Source organism: Rana temporaria, chromosome 8, assembly GCF_905171775.1.
Source record: "Rana temporaria chromosome 8, aRanTem1.1, whole genome shotgun sequence".
Taxonomy (NCBI): domain Eukaryota; kingdom Metazoa; phylum Chordata; class Amphibia; order Anura; family Ranidae; genus Rana; species Rana temporaria.
Window position 1 is genome coordinate 168,930,707 of NC_053496.1, and position 13,162 is coordinate 168,943,868.

Genomic DNA, 13,162 nt, shown 5'->3' on the forward strand with positions numbered 1-13,162 from the left:
CCTCCGCAAGAAAGGGGCAAATCTACCTGAATCCGGGCCACTGTTTTTTCCTCACCTGTGCTGATCTCTGGAGGGATTTCCTCCTCCTCATATGAATCATCAACCATCACAGATGGCTCTTCTGCTTCGTCCTTCACTTCAACTTTGAGGAAACTTTCATCCTGAATAACACAAAGTAATACAATAACAGTGGGACGGGCTCTAGAGCAGTGGTTTGCAAACCTTATTGAGACTGGTGCCCATTAAAATGGTTGTAAACCTTAGACATGAAATATGAACAAAGCAAACGCCTCTATAATGTTTATTTGTTTCAATTAAAGTACCAAGTTTTATTTCTGTCTGCTGCTTAATTTCTCTGCTATCGGCATGAATCACTTTTGACAAGTTTTCCTGACACCAACAGAAAAATGGTGATAGGGGTGGGACCTCCAGCTGATTGACAGCCTCAGCTCTGTTCCTGTAAGCTGAGTGAAGGGGGGTGTGTGCTTTTCCTCCAATTAGCTCCGAAACCTCTCCTTACTGAGCTCTGCAGAGTGTATCTTCAGCTCTCCTCCCCCTTTTTCTGAACTCTCGGATTAGCTTATAAATTCAGCTCTTTGAATGGATGTAGAGCAGATGTGTCAAACTCCATTTCCTTGTGGGCCACATCAGCATTATGGCTGCCCTCAAAGGGCCGGTTGTATCAGTACCCCACCCCCTTACATCGGATGTCAAGAGCTCCCCACCATCAGAAGTCGAGCATACCCCCCCCACTATCCCTTACATCAGTGCACTCCCTTGCCTCTAGTGGAGGTGTCATGTCCTCTCTGCTGCTGACTGCTGAGACCAGGTAGGGGCAGAGACAAGGTGGGTGTGAGGGCCACATGAAATGGCCTCGAGGGCCTTGTGTTTGACACCTGTGATGTAGAGAAAAGAAGACTACAGATAAACAGATACAACATATGTAGAAGGATGTGTTTAATCTCTGTGAATCACCCAGCATTCACTGAGTATATTTAAAGCGGAGTTCCAGCCTTTTAATGTATATTAAAAGTCAGCAGCTACAAAAAGTGTAGCTGCTGACTTTGAATAAACAGACACTTACCTGTTCCCCGCTCCTCTCCTCGACGCCTCCATTCACACTCTGGGCACCCGGCCGTGACAGCTTTCGACTTCACGGTCGGGCACGCATTGCGCATGCGCGACTCACGCTATTGACGTCCTCCCAGAACCTGCCTACCCCCGGGGTGCCCATCGAGAACGCTCTTTGATCGCTTTGGACACAGCTGATCACAAATCGGGGTAAAGAGCCAATCACAGGTGCCCTTTACCATGTACCACTGAGTAAGGTTGAGGAGCACTGAGAGCCACTGTGGGAAGTTAAGGGGCACTAAGGGAGCTGGAGGCTCTGCACTGGGGTGGGGGGCACGGTGGGAGGTTGAAGGACATTGTGGGGGCTGAGGTCTTAGGGCTATCAGTGAGTCTGAAGACACTGTGGAGGGCCGAGGAGCACTGAGATCCACTATGGGCAGTTAGGGGGCACTAAGGGAGCTGGAGGCTCTGCACTGGGTCGGGGGGCATTATTGGCGGACATTGTAGGGGGCTGAGGTCTTAAGGCTATCAGTGAGTCGGAAGGAACTGTGGAAGGTTGAGGAGCACCGAGAGTCACTATGGGCAGTTGGGGGGCACTAAGGAAGCTGGGCAGTGGCGGTGCATCCATAGTGGGCGCAGGAGCGCCGCTCCCTCTCTCCTGCACCGTCACTCAACAATACATAGATTCATGCATTGCATGAATCTATGTATTGTCGCCGCTGCCGCCCACTATTCAGGTGGCCGACCCCCTGTTAAGCGCCGGCCATCTGAATAACAGCGGTGGGTGTGCCTGTGGGCTCTAATCAGCTTCCAAATGGTTAACCAGAGGGCACACAGAGTGTGCGTTCCCTGATTAAAACTGACACGTGTCTAAGCCAATCAGGTTCACTGGGTCTGGTTACCGGTCACCTGATTGGCTGAAGTGACATTGAGGGCGGGAGATGACTTTGAGGAATCGTAGTGGAGGATGGCGGACCCCAGAAAGGGGGGGGGGGGTCAAACTGGCATGATTTGATTGGGCAATCTGACTGCATTTTATGGGGCAAAATGGCGGCATTTTACGGGGCAAACTGGCGGTATTTGAGGGGGCAAACTGGCGGCAATTGATGGGCACAGTGGCGACAATGGCACAGTGGCTGCGTTTGATGGACACAGTAGCTGCGTTTGATGGCACAGTGGCGACAATTGATGGGCACAGTGGCTGCATTTGGCACAGTGGCGACAATTGATGGGCACAGTGGCTGCGTTTGATGGCACAGTGGCGACAATTGATGGGCACAGTGGCTGCGTTTGATGGCACAGTGGTGACAATTGATGGGCACAGTGGCTGCGTGTGATGGCACAGTGGTGACAATTGATGGGCACAGTGGCTGCGTTTGATGGCACAGTGGCGACAATTGATGGGCACAGTGGCTGCGTTTGATGGCACAGTGACGACAATTGATGGGCACAGTGGCTGCGTTTGATGGCACAGTGGCGACAATTGATGGGCACAGTAGCTGCGTTTGATGGCACAGTGGCCACAATTGATGGGCACAGTGGCTGCGTTTTAATGGCACAGTGGCGACAATTGATGGGCACAGTGGCTGCGTTTTAATGGCACAGTGGCGACAATTGATGGGCACAGTGGCTGCGTGTGATGGCACAGTGGCGACAATTGATGGGCACAGTGGCTGCGTGTGATGGCACAGTGGCGACAATTGATGGGCACAGTGGCTGCGTGTGATGGCACAGTGGCGACAATTAATGGCACAGTGGCGACAATTGATGGGCACAGTGAGGCTGCAATTGATGATTTGTTTTTTTTCCTGTTTGTTTGCGCCCCCCAAAAAAATTTGAGCACCACCCGCCACTGGAGCTGAGAGCCACTGCAGGAGGGTAAAGGATCGGCAGCTAGCTGGGAACCCAGGAGAAGGGAGGTAGTGCCTGACAGTGAGCCACAGCTCAGTGGTTGAGAACTACAGCTCAAAACAGAGAGACTGAAGTGTGAGGGTAAATTTGGGTAATGCCTGGACACTACCTTTAAATCACTGTACGAATGGGGCAAAATGTAATGTTCTCCTTCTATCTCCTCAATTGGTCGAATTTTATTTATTCACAAAAGGTAGAGTGGTTCAGGAAAATACTGCATTATGGCCAACAGATGGCGCAGTTTCGCTGGACGAAGAGGTATTGTGAATGTTTTAAAATACACCCCAGAGTGTAGATCCCAGAGAACAATGGGCCAGATTCACAGAAGAGATACGACGGCGTTTCTCTGAAACGCCGTCGTATCTCTGAGTATCTATGCGACTGATTCATAGAATACGTTCCGCATAGATAGCCCTTAGATCCGACAGGTGTAATTGACTTACACCGTCGGATCTTAGGATGCGGTACCTCGGCCACCGCTGGGGGGAGTTTGCGTCGTATTCCAGCGTCAGGTATGCAAATTAGCAGTTACGGCGATCCACAAAGGTTTTTCCCGTCGTTACGTCGGCACAAGTCTTAGTTTCACGTCGCAAAGATAGGGCTGCTATTAACATGGTGTAAATTTACTCCACCATGTTAAAGTATGCCCGTCATTCCCGCGTCGCTTTTGAATTTTTTATTTTTCCCGGCGTAAGTACGTTACGCACAGCGCGATTCACAAACACGTCGCGCCGCCGTATTTCGCGCAAAGCACGTCTGGAAAATTGCGAATGGAGTATGCGCAGTACGTCCGGCGCGGGAGCGCGCCTAATTTAAATGGTTCCCCCCCTTATTTGAATTGGGCGGGCTTGCGCCGGACGTGTTTACGATACACCGCCGCAAGTTTACAGGTAAGTGCTTTGTGGATCGGGCACTAAGGGCCAGATTCACATACAATTGCGGCCGTGTAACCCGTTTACGTTACACCGCCGCAAGTTTACAGTGTTAGTGCCCGATCCACAAAGCACTTACCGGCGGTGTATCGTAAACACGTCCGGCGCAAGGCGGCCCAATTCAAATGGGGCGGGTACCATTTAAATTAGGCGCCCTCCTGCGCCGGAGGTACTGCGCATGCTCCGGTCGCAAGTTTCCCGACGTGCTTTGCGCGAAATTACGATGCGCCGACGTGTTGAGAATCGCGACGTGCGTAACGTACTTACGCCGGGAAAACAAAAAAATTCAAAAGCGACGCGGGAAGGACGGGCATACTTTAACATGGTGGAGTAATTTTACACCATGTTAAAGCAGCCCTATCTTTGCGACGGGAATCTAAAACTTGCGACGACGTAACGACGGGAAAAACCTTTGTGGATCGCCGTAACTGCTAATTTGCATACCCGACGCTGGTTTACGACGCAAACTCCCCCCCAGCGGCGGCCGAAGTATTGCATCCTAGGATCCAACGGTGTAATTCAATTACACCTGTCGGATCTTAGGGCTAACTATGCGTAACTGATTCTATGAACCAGTCGCATAGTTAGAATGGCGCTTCTTTCCCCTCTATTGTCCTTTGTTCCATCACATCTACCTGATCATCCTGAGGGATCTCGTCCTTTTCCTCTTTGGAATCCCGGGAGATATGAGGACCAGGACATCTCTCTGGAGGCTTTTGGTTATTTGATGCACCTTTAAAAAACAATCGAAATATTGTTATACAATGCACGCGCATGATGGAGCACATGACACAATGCACCTTGTCTGCTGCATGCACTGACGACATTATATCCATCAGATTAACCACTTAAGCCCCGGACCGTTTTGTTGCTAAATGACCGGGCCTCTTTTTGAGATTCGGCACTGCGTCGCTTTAACTGACAATTGCGCGGTCGTGCGACGTGGCTCCCAAACAAAATTGATGTCCTTTTATTCCCACAAATAGAGATTTCTTTTGGTGGTATTTGATCACCTCTGCATTTTTTTTTTTATTTTTTTTGCGCTATAAACGAAAATAGAGCGACAATTTTGAAAAAAAAACAATATTTTTTACTTTTTGCTATAATAAATATCCCCCAAAAATATATAAACAAATAATTTTATTCCTCAGTTTAGGCCGATACGTATTCTTCTACCTATTTCTGTTAACCACTTAACCCCCGGACCATATTGCTGGTCAAAGACCAGAGTACATTTTGCGATTCGGGACTGCGTCGCTTTAACTGACAATTGCGCGGTCGTGCGACGTGGCTCCCAAACAAAATTGACGTCCTTTTATTCCGACAAATAGAGCTTTCTTTTGGTGGTATTTGATCACCTCTGCGGTTTTTTTTTTTTTTGCGCTATAAACGAAAACAGAGCGACAATTTTGAAAAAAATTCTATATTTTTTACTTTTTGCTATAATAAATATCCCCAAAAAAATATATAAAAAAACATTTTTTTTCCTCAGTTTAGGACGATACGTATTCTTCTACCTATTTTTCGTAAAAAAAAATCGTAATAAGCGTTTATTGATTGGTTTGCGCAAAAGTTATAGCGTTTACAAAATAGGGGGTATTTTTATGGCTTTTTTATTAATATTTTTTTTTTACTAGTAATGGCGGCGATCAGCGATTTTATGTATTTATTTTTTTTTGTTTTTTTTTTTCCGGTACTGCGACATTATGGCGGACACTTCTGACACATTTTTGGGACCATTGGCATTTTTATAGCGATCAGTGCTATAAAAATGCATTGGATTACTATAAAAATGCCACTGGCAGTGAAGGGGTTAACACTAGGGGGCGAGGAAGGGGTTAAGTATGTTCCCTGGGTGTGTTCTTACTGTAGGGGGGGGGGCCTCACTAGGGGAAATCACTGATCTTCTGTCCATACATTGTATGAACAGAGGATTAGCATTTCCCCCCCTGACAGGACCGGGAGCTGTGTGTTTACACACACAGCTCCCGGTCCCCGCTCTGTAACGAGCAATCGCGGGTGCCCTGCGGGGATCGCGTCCGCCGGGCACGCGCACGGGAGTCGGGGCGCGCCCCTGGTAGCCTGCGAGAGAGCCGACGTAGTATGACGGGCTCTCGCGCAGGAGAGCCAACCTGCCGCCGTAGAATGATGGCGGCAGGTCGGCAAGTAGTTAAAAAAAAAAATGGCAATAAGCGTTTGATTTGTTTGCCCAAAAGTTATAGCGTTTACAAAATAGGGGATAGTTTTATGGCATTTTAATTAATTTTTTTTTTTTACTACTAATGACGGCGATCGGCGATTTTTATCGTGACTGCGACATTATGGTGGACACATCGGACACTTTTGACACATTTTTGGGACCATTGTCATTTTTACAGCGATCAGTGCTATAAAAATGCACTCATCACTGTGAAAATGACACTGGCAGTGAATGGGTTAACCACTAGGTGGCGCTGTAGGGGTTAAGTGTTCCCTGCAAAGTGTTTCTTACTGTAGGGGGGGTGTTCTCTGTGCCACATGACACTGATCTCCGCTCCGAGTACACGGAGCCGAGATCAGTGTCATTGTCACTAGTCAGAGTGGGGAGATGATTGTTTACACAAGCATCTCCCCGCTTTATACCTCCGTGAGACGATCGCGAGGATCCCCGCGGCAATCGAGTCTGTGGGACCCGTGGTCCGACTTACAGGGAAGGCGGCAAGGGTCACGAGCTCTCTGGCGGCGGCACACTCGCATTTAAAGGGCCACGTACAGGTACGTGATTATGCCTGTCCGTGCCATTCTGCCAATATATATATATATATATATATACACACAGTGGGCGGTCCTTAAAGCGGGGGTTCACCCTAAAACTACTTTCTAGTAATGTCCCGACACATTACAATACAATTATGCCTATTTTTTTTTTTATGCTGTACATACCTCGGTACAGCTAGTCCACCCGCGGCTTCCGGGTTGCGAATCCCGCGGGAGTGGGCGTTCCTAACTCTTGGTGATTGACGTGATGACCAAAAACGAGCTCCCCCCCGTCGCGTAAGCTGCGTCACGATTGCCGAAAGGAGCCGAACGGCGGTGCGCAGGCGCAGTATAGCGCCGACTCGCCGTTCGGCTTCTTTCGGCAATCGTGACGCAGCTTATGCGATGGGGGGAGCTTGTTTTTGGTCATTACGTCAATCACCAGCAAGTTAGGAACGCCCACTCCCGCGGGATTCGCAACCCGGAAGCCATTTTAGGGTGAACCCCCGCTTTAAGCGGTTAAAGTGACGCAGCACCAAATTGTAAAAAAAAGTGCTCTGGCCAGAAAGGGGGTAAAATATTCTGGGGCTGAAGCGGTTAAGGAGAATCTGGGATTTTTTTCTGGATTTAGTGCTCATTCCTCACCTGCGCTGATCTCCATAAGATCTTCCTCCTCTTTAATCCTCACATGTCCTTCTTCCTCCTCCTCAGCTTTGACGTCCCTCTGAGGGTCTCTGGTGTCTCCGGGGTCTGTGAATAAAGAAGAGAGTGAAGCCCCCTGTACTGAGATGTATGAGAAACCCCAGAGAGTGTGTAGGGTAACAGCTCAGCTGATCCCCCACTCAGTAGTAACCCCCAGCTCTGCTGATCCTCCTGGTCACGTCTCTTGGCTGGTAACACACAATGACATGATGGGGGGGGAGATCCGGAGTCTAATAGAGGCTGATGGCTCCTGACTCCCCCATTGGGCACATACTGTCTCCCCATTACTGTCTACTGACAGAGGAGGGGGGAGAAGAAGAGATTGTTGTAGTGACTGAACAAGGAGGATCTGGGTTGAGATTGCATTCAAACCTGAGGGACGCAACGCGTTTGGCTCCAAAGTAGATTATTTGCCTTTTTTGGCACCGAGTCAAGTGCGTTTTTGCAGGTTTTTAGGTTTGGGGTGCCTTTAAAAAATAAGAAATTGTTGTAGTGACTGAACAAGGAGGATCTGAGGCTCTTCTCTGGATTTATAGGTGGATTCAGAAAGACTTAGGCTGGCGTATCAGTAGATACGCCAGCCTAGGTCTGAATTTGCGCCGGCGCTAATTTAAGCGTATTCTGGTAACCAGATACGCTTAAATTAGGCTCAGATACGAGCGGCGTAAGTGTCTTACACCGTCGTATCCTAAAGTGTCATTTTTAGGCTGGCCGCTAGGTGGCGCTTCCATTGCGGTCGGCGTAGAATATGTAAATCACTAGATACGCCTATGCACGAACGTACGCCCGGCCGACGCAGTACAGATACGCCGTTCACGTAACGCATTATCAGGCCTAAAGTTATTCCATCAAATAGCTGGATTAGTAATGTCAAGTATGGCGGCCGTTCCCGCGTCAAAATTCGAAAATTTTACGTCGTTTGCGTAAGTCGTCCGTGAATAGGGATTTACGTCATTTACATCCACGTCGAAACCAAATAGGACCGTGCGGCGTACTTTGCCGCAATGCACACTGGGATATGTCCACGGACGGCGCATGCGCCGTTCGTAAAATACGTCAATCGCGTCAGGTCAAGCCCCATTAACATAAAACACGCCCCCTTAGCCGAATTTGAATTAGGCGCCCTTACGCCCGCCCGATTTACGCTACGCCGCCGTAACTTAGCAGGCAAGTACTTTGTGAATCATGTACTTGCCTCGCTAACTTACCGCGGCGTAGTGTAAATGGCATATGTTACGCCGCAGCAACTATGTGCCTGAATCCAGCTATTAGTGTTTATTCCTCACCTGGGCTGATCTCTGGAGGGATCTCCTCCTCCTTACACGGCTCATCAACCATCACATGTGGCTCTTCTTCATGTTTTACTTCAACTTGATTATTAATCACATCTTCTTTCTTAGAAATACAAAAAGAGAAACATTATATTTATTAATAAAGCAGTTGTAAACCTAGGCATATGCCTCTATAGTGTGTACTTGTCTCAATCCAGAGCACTAAGTGCCATTTCTGTCTGCTGCTTCCTCCCTTTGCTATCAGCACGAGTCACTTCTGAAAAGTTTTACTGACACCAAGGGATAAAAAGGTGACAGGGGAGGGAGCTCTGGCACACAGTCTGTGATTGACAGCCTCAGCTCTGCTCCTGTGTGCTGTGTGAAAGGGGGTGTCCTCTGGCAAAACTCCAGCGCAACCTACCTGATCCTCCTGAGGGATCTCCTGATGTTCCTGTGTGGAGTCCCGGGAATACAGAGGACGGGGACATCTCTCTGGTGGGTTCCCATTACTGGATCCATCTGTAGGAAACACACACTGACTGAATGCATTGTTTCTGAGGGGTAGATCCTCAAAGAAATTACGCCGGCGTATCACTTGATACGCCGGCGTCATTTCAAATTACCCGCGTCGTATCTTTAGTTTGAATCCTCAAACCAAGATATGACGGCTTCTGGCTTCGATCCGACAGGCGTACGGCTTCGTACGCCTTCGGATCTTAGATGCAATACTTCGGCGTCCGCTGGGTGGAGTTCTCGTCGTTTTCCGCGTCGGGTATGCAAATTAGCGATTTACGACGATCCACGAACGTACGCGCGGCCGTCGCATTCTCTTACGTCGTCTCTAGTCGGCTTTTTCCGGCGTATAGTTAAAGCTGGTATTTTGCGGCGTATAGATAGACTTGCCATGTTAAGTATGGCCGTCGTTCCCGCGTCGAAATTTGAATTTTTTTTGCGTAAGTCGTCCGGGAATCGGGATGGACGTAGCTCACGTCTAAGTTAAAAAAAAATGACGTCGTTGCGACGTCATTTAGCGCAATGCACGGCGGGAAATTTAGAAACGGAGCATGCGCAGTTCATTCGGCGCGGGGACGCGCTTCATTTAAATGAAACACGCCCCCTAATCGCCAATTTGAATTCCGCGCCGTTACGCCGCTTGAGATACACTACGCCGCCGTAACTTACGGCGCGAATTCTTTGGGGATTCGAACCATCAAAAAGTAAGTTACAGTGGCGTAGCGTATCTCACATACGCTGCGCCGATCTAAATGTATGTGAATCTACCCCTATGTCTTTATATCAGAGGATGTGTATCTAGGGGGATCCTCAATACTCTTCTCTCCTTTACAAGAAATGAAAGTCTCCTCTTACCCGGTGATGTGAGGGGCGGCCGCTTCTCCATCATGACGTCCTTGTAGAGATCCTTCTAGATGCTTTCACTCCTTTGTACACCCAGTCCTGTTCTTGGTATGAAGCTGGATTGTAAAGCGTCTCTGTAATACATCATTACAAACTCGCATGAATATCAAAAATGAGGAAACTCTGAGAGATAAAAGTGTGTTATTATAAATACCCCAACCTTAGCTCAATCACTAGACAATATCAACAGTTAGAAACTGTGGCCCTTCAGCGGTTGTGGAACTACAAGTTCCATCTTGTCTCTGCTCCTAGGAGTAACTGTCAGTCTTCCCATAATGCTTCTGCTCCTAGGAGTAACTGTCAGTCTTCCACTCATGTCTCTGCTCCTAGGAGTAACTGTCAGTCTTCCCATCATGTTTCTGTTCCGAGGAGTAACTGTCAGTCTTCCCATCATGCCCCTGCTCCAAGCAGTAACTGTCAGTCTTCCCATCATACTTCTGCTCCTAGGAGCAACTGTCAGTCTTCCCATCATGCCTCTGCTCCTAGGAGCAACTGTCAGTCTTCCCATCATGCCTATGTTTCTAGGAGTAACTGTAAGTCTTCCCATCATGCCTCTGTTTCTAGGAGTAACTGTCAGTCTTCCCATCATGCCCCTGCTCCTAGGAGTAACTGTCAGTCTTCCCATCATGCCCCTGCTCCTAGGAGTAACTGTCAGTCTTCCCATCTTGTCTCTGCTCCTAGGAGTAACTGTCAGTCTTCCCATCTTGTCTCTGCTCCTAGGAGTAACTGTCAGTCTTCCCATCATGCCTCTACTCCTAGGAGTAACTGTCAGTCTTCCCATCATGCTTCTGCTCCCAGGAGTAACTGTCATGCCTCTGGGGGTTTAGCTTGTTACCTGTCAGTCTTGCAATGCCTCATGGGACATGTAGTCACACAACAGCTGGAGGGTAGCAGTTGCCCACCCCTGCTATAAACTCCACAGAGGGTTTGTACCACCCTAATCCCATCCAAACCTCCTACAGGAGCTGCAAGCAATTCTATTCCTCGGCAGACGTAGTTGCATAAGACGCAGGTTGTGGCTTTCCATTGAATACGGCCTCCAGACCCCCAAAGAGCCCCCCATCCAATGTTCTACACATCAGAGGACTTGCAAGAAGATGAGGAGTGCTGGGACTCCCTTCTCTCATAATAAGAACACATTATTATTATTACCTCCTCCTCAGTGGACACACTCTCTTCTGCCTCATACCACCTCCAGAAGAACTCATGAGTTAAAATCCCCCTCCTTTCACTTATCCTGGTCTACAACAAAATGACCGCCGACCCTCCTGCGCTGGGGACATTTTTATCTCTTACACGAAAGATGCTCGCCCTCTAGTGGTGGATCTAGAGTAAACATCTCTCTGTCACTGCCCTTTGAGACTTGTCTAAACACGCGGCTGGGCGTCACTATGGTAACCAGGAAGCGTGGAACGCACACAGCGGAAGTGTATAAACCACAGACCGGAAATTATTACCCTAAAGGCATTACACTTTTTATTTTTTTATCAAAAGTCAGCAAATACAAAATTACTAAATTGCAGATGAAGGTGGGGTGGGCAGGTCAGCTGGGACTTGTAGTTCACTGCTGCAGATGAAGGTGGGGTGAGCAGGTCAGCTGGGACTTGTAGTTCACCGCTGCAGATGAAGGTGGGGTGAGCAGGTCAGCTGGGACTTGTAGTTCACCGCTGAAGATGGTGGGGTGGGCAGGTCAGCTGGGACTTGTAGTTCACTGCTGCAGATGAAGGCGGGGTGAGCAGGTCAGCTGGGACTTGTAGTTCACTGCTGCAGATGAAGGTGAGAGGAGCAGGTCAGCTGGGACTTGTAGTTCACCGCTGAAGATGGTGGGGTGGGCAGGTCAGCTGGGACTTGTAGTTCACTGCTGCAGATGAAGGTGGGGTGGGCAGGTCAGCTGGGACTTGTAGTTCACTGCTGCAGATGAAGGTGGGGTGAGCAGGTCAGCTGGGACTTGTAGTTCACCGCTGAAGATGAAGGTGGGGTGGGCAGGTCAGCTGGGACTTGTAGTTCACTGCTGCAGATGAAGGTGGGGTGGGCAGGTCAGCTGGGACTTGTAGTTCACTGCTGCAGATGAAGGTGAGAGGAGCAGGTCAGCTGGGACTTGTAGTTCACCGCTGCAGATGAATGTTGCTACAGGAGAATCAGGTAAAGCGTAGTCTAGGCAAGCCGGGTCATACACAGGTAGATCAGAGTTCAAACGGTACCGAATCAGAAGTGAACAAACAGGGTCAAACGAGCCGGGTCATACACGAATATACAGAGCAGAAAGTCAGGCTGGATCACACATTGGCAAACAAGGTAACTCTATCACGAGCACCGATTGGATGAGGACACAGGCGATTTAAAGGTGAGCTGGCCAATCACTGTTGTTTTCCAGGCAAAGGCTGTGTCAGGTGAGTTGTGCTGGGTCCTAAAGGGATCCTAGTACTGACACAGGGGTGCTTGTACGGGAATTGTGCAAGAGGCCACCCTCATTTCGGGCTCCACAGTCAGGTATGTGACACAGACACTGGGCATAGGGGGCATAGAGGTGGGAGAAGCACTAGACTGCTTGGACACAGGAATCATGGAGGAACCCAGGGGTGCACTTAAGGAGATGGGGTGCACCGGGAGACATGGGGTGCATAGGGACCAAACTTGGAGACAGGGGGGGAATCAAAGCTGCACTTGGAGGCACGGGGTACACAAGAACTTGGAGACTAGGAATACACTGAGGTCAGAGAAGGGCTAGGGTGCTTGGACACAGGAGTCATGGAGGAACCCAGGGGTGCAAGGGCACACTTGGAGACTAGGAATACACTAGGACACTGGGTATAGGGGGCACAGAGATGGGAGAAGGACTAGGGTGCTTGGACACAGGAGGCACTCAGGGGCGCGCTTGAAGAGATGGAGTGCACCAGGAGACATAGGTTGCACAGGGGGGTACACAAGAGCGCACTTGGAGGCGCAGGGGCACTCTTGGAGACTAGGAACACACTAAGGTGAGAGAAGGGCTGGGGTGCTTGGACACAGGAGTCACAGGGGAACCCAAGGGTGCACTTGAAGAGATGAGGTGTATAGTGAGGCATGGGGTGCAAAGGGCCCGCACTTGGAGACACAGGGGGAACAGGAGCTGCACTTGGCGAC

General features: G+C 49.3%; 1 protein-coding gene across 1 annotated transcript in view; it reads right to left on the reverse strand.

Annotated features, from left to right (window-relative positions):
- LOC120910476 (zinc finger protein 84-like) overlaps positions 1-13,162 on the reverse strand; it is a 33,063-nt gene that overhangs the window by 2,107 nt on the left and 17,794 nt on the right. Inside the window, exons 6-9 of the mRNA XM_040322233.1 lie at positions 8,639-8,747; positions 7,296-7,475; positions 4,550-4,647; positions 56-161 (exon numbers count right to left, since the gene is read on the reverse strand). Of these exons, the coding sequence (XP_040178167.1) occupies positions 56-161; positions 4,550-4,647; positions 7,296-7,475; positions 8,639-8,747 (493 nt within the window). The remainder of the gene's footprint in view (positions 1-55; positions 162-4,549; positions 4,648-7,295; positions 7,476-8,638; positions 8,748-13,162) is intronic.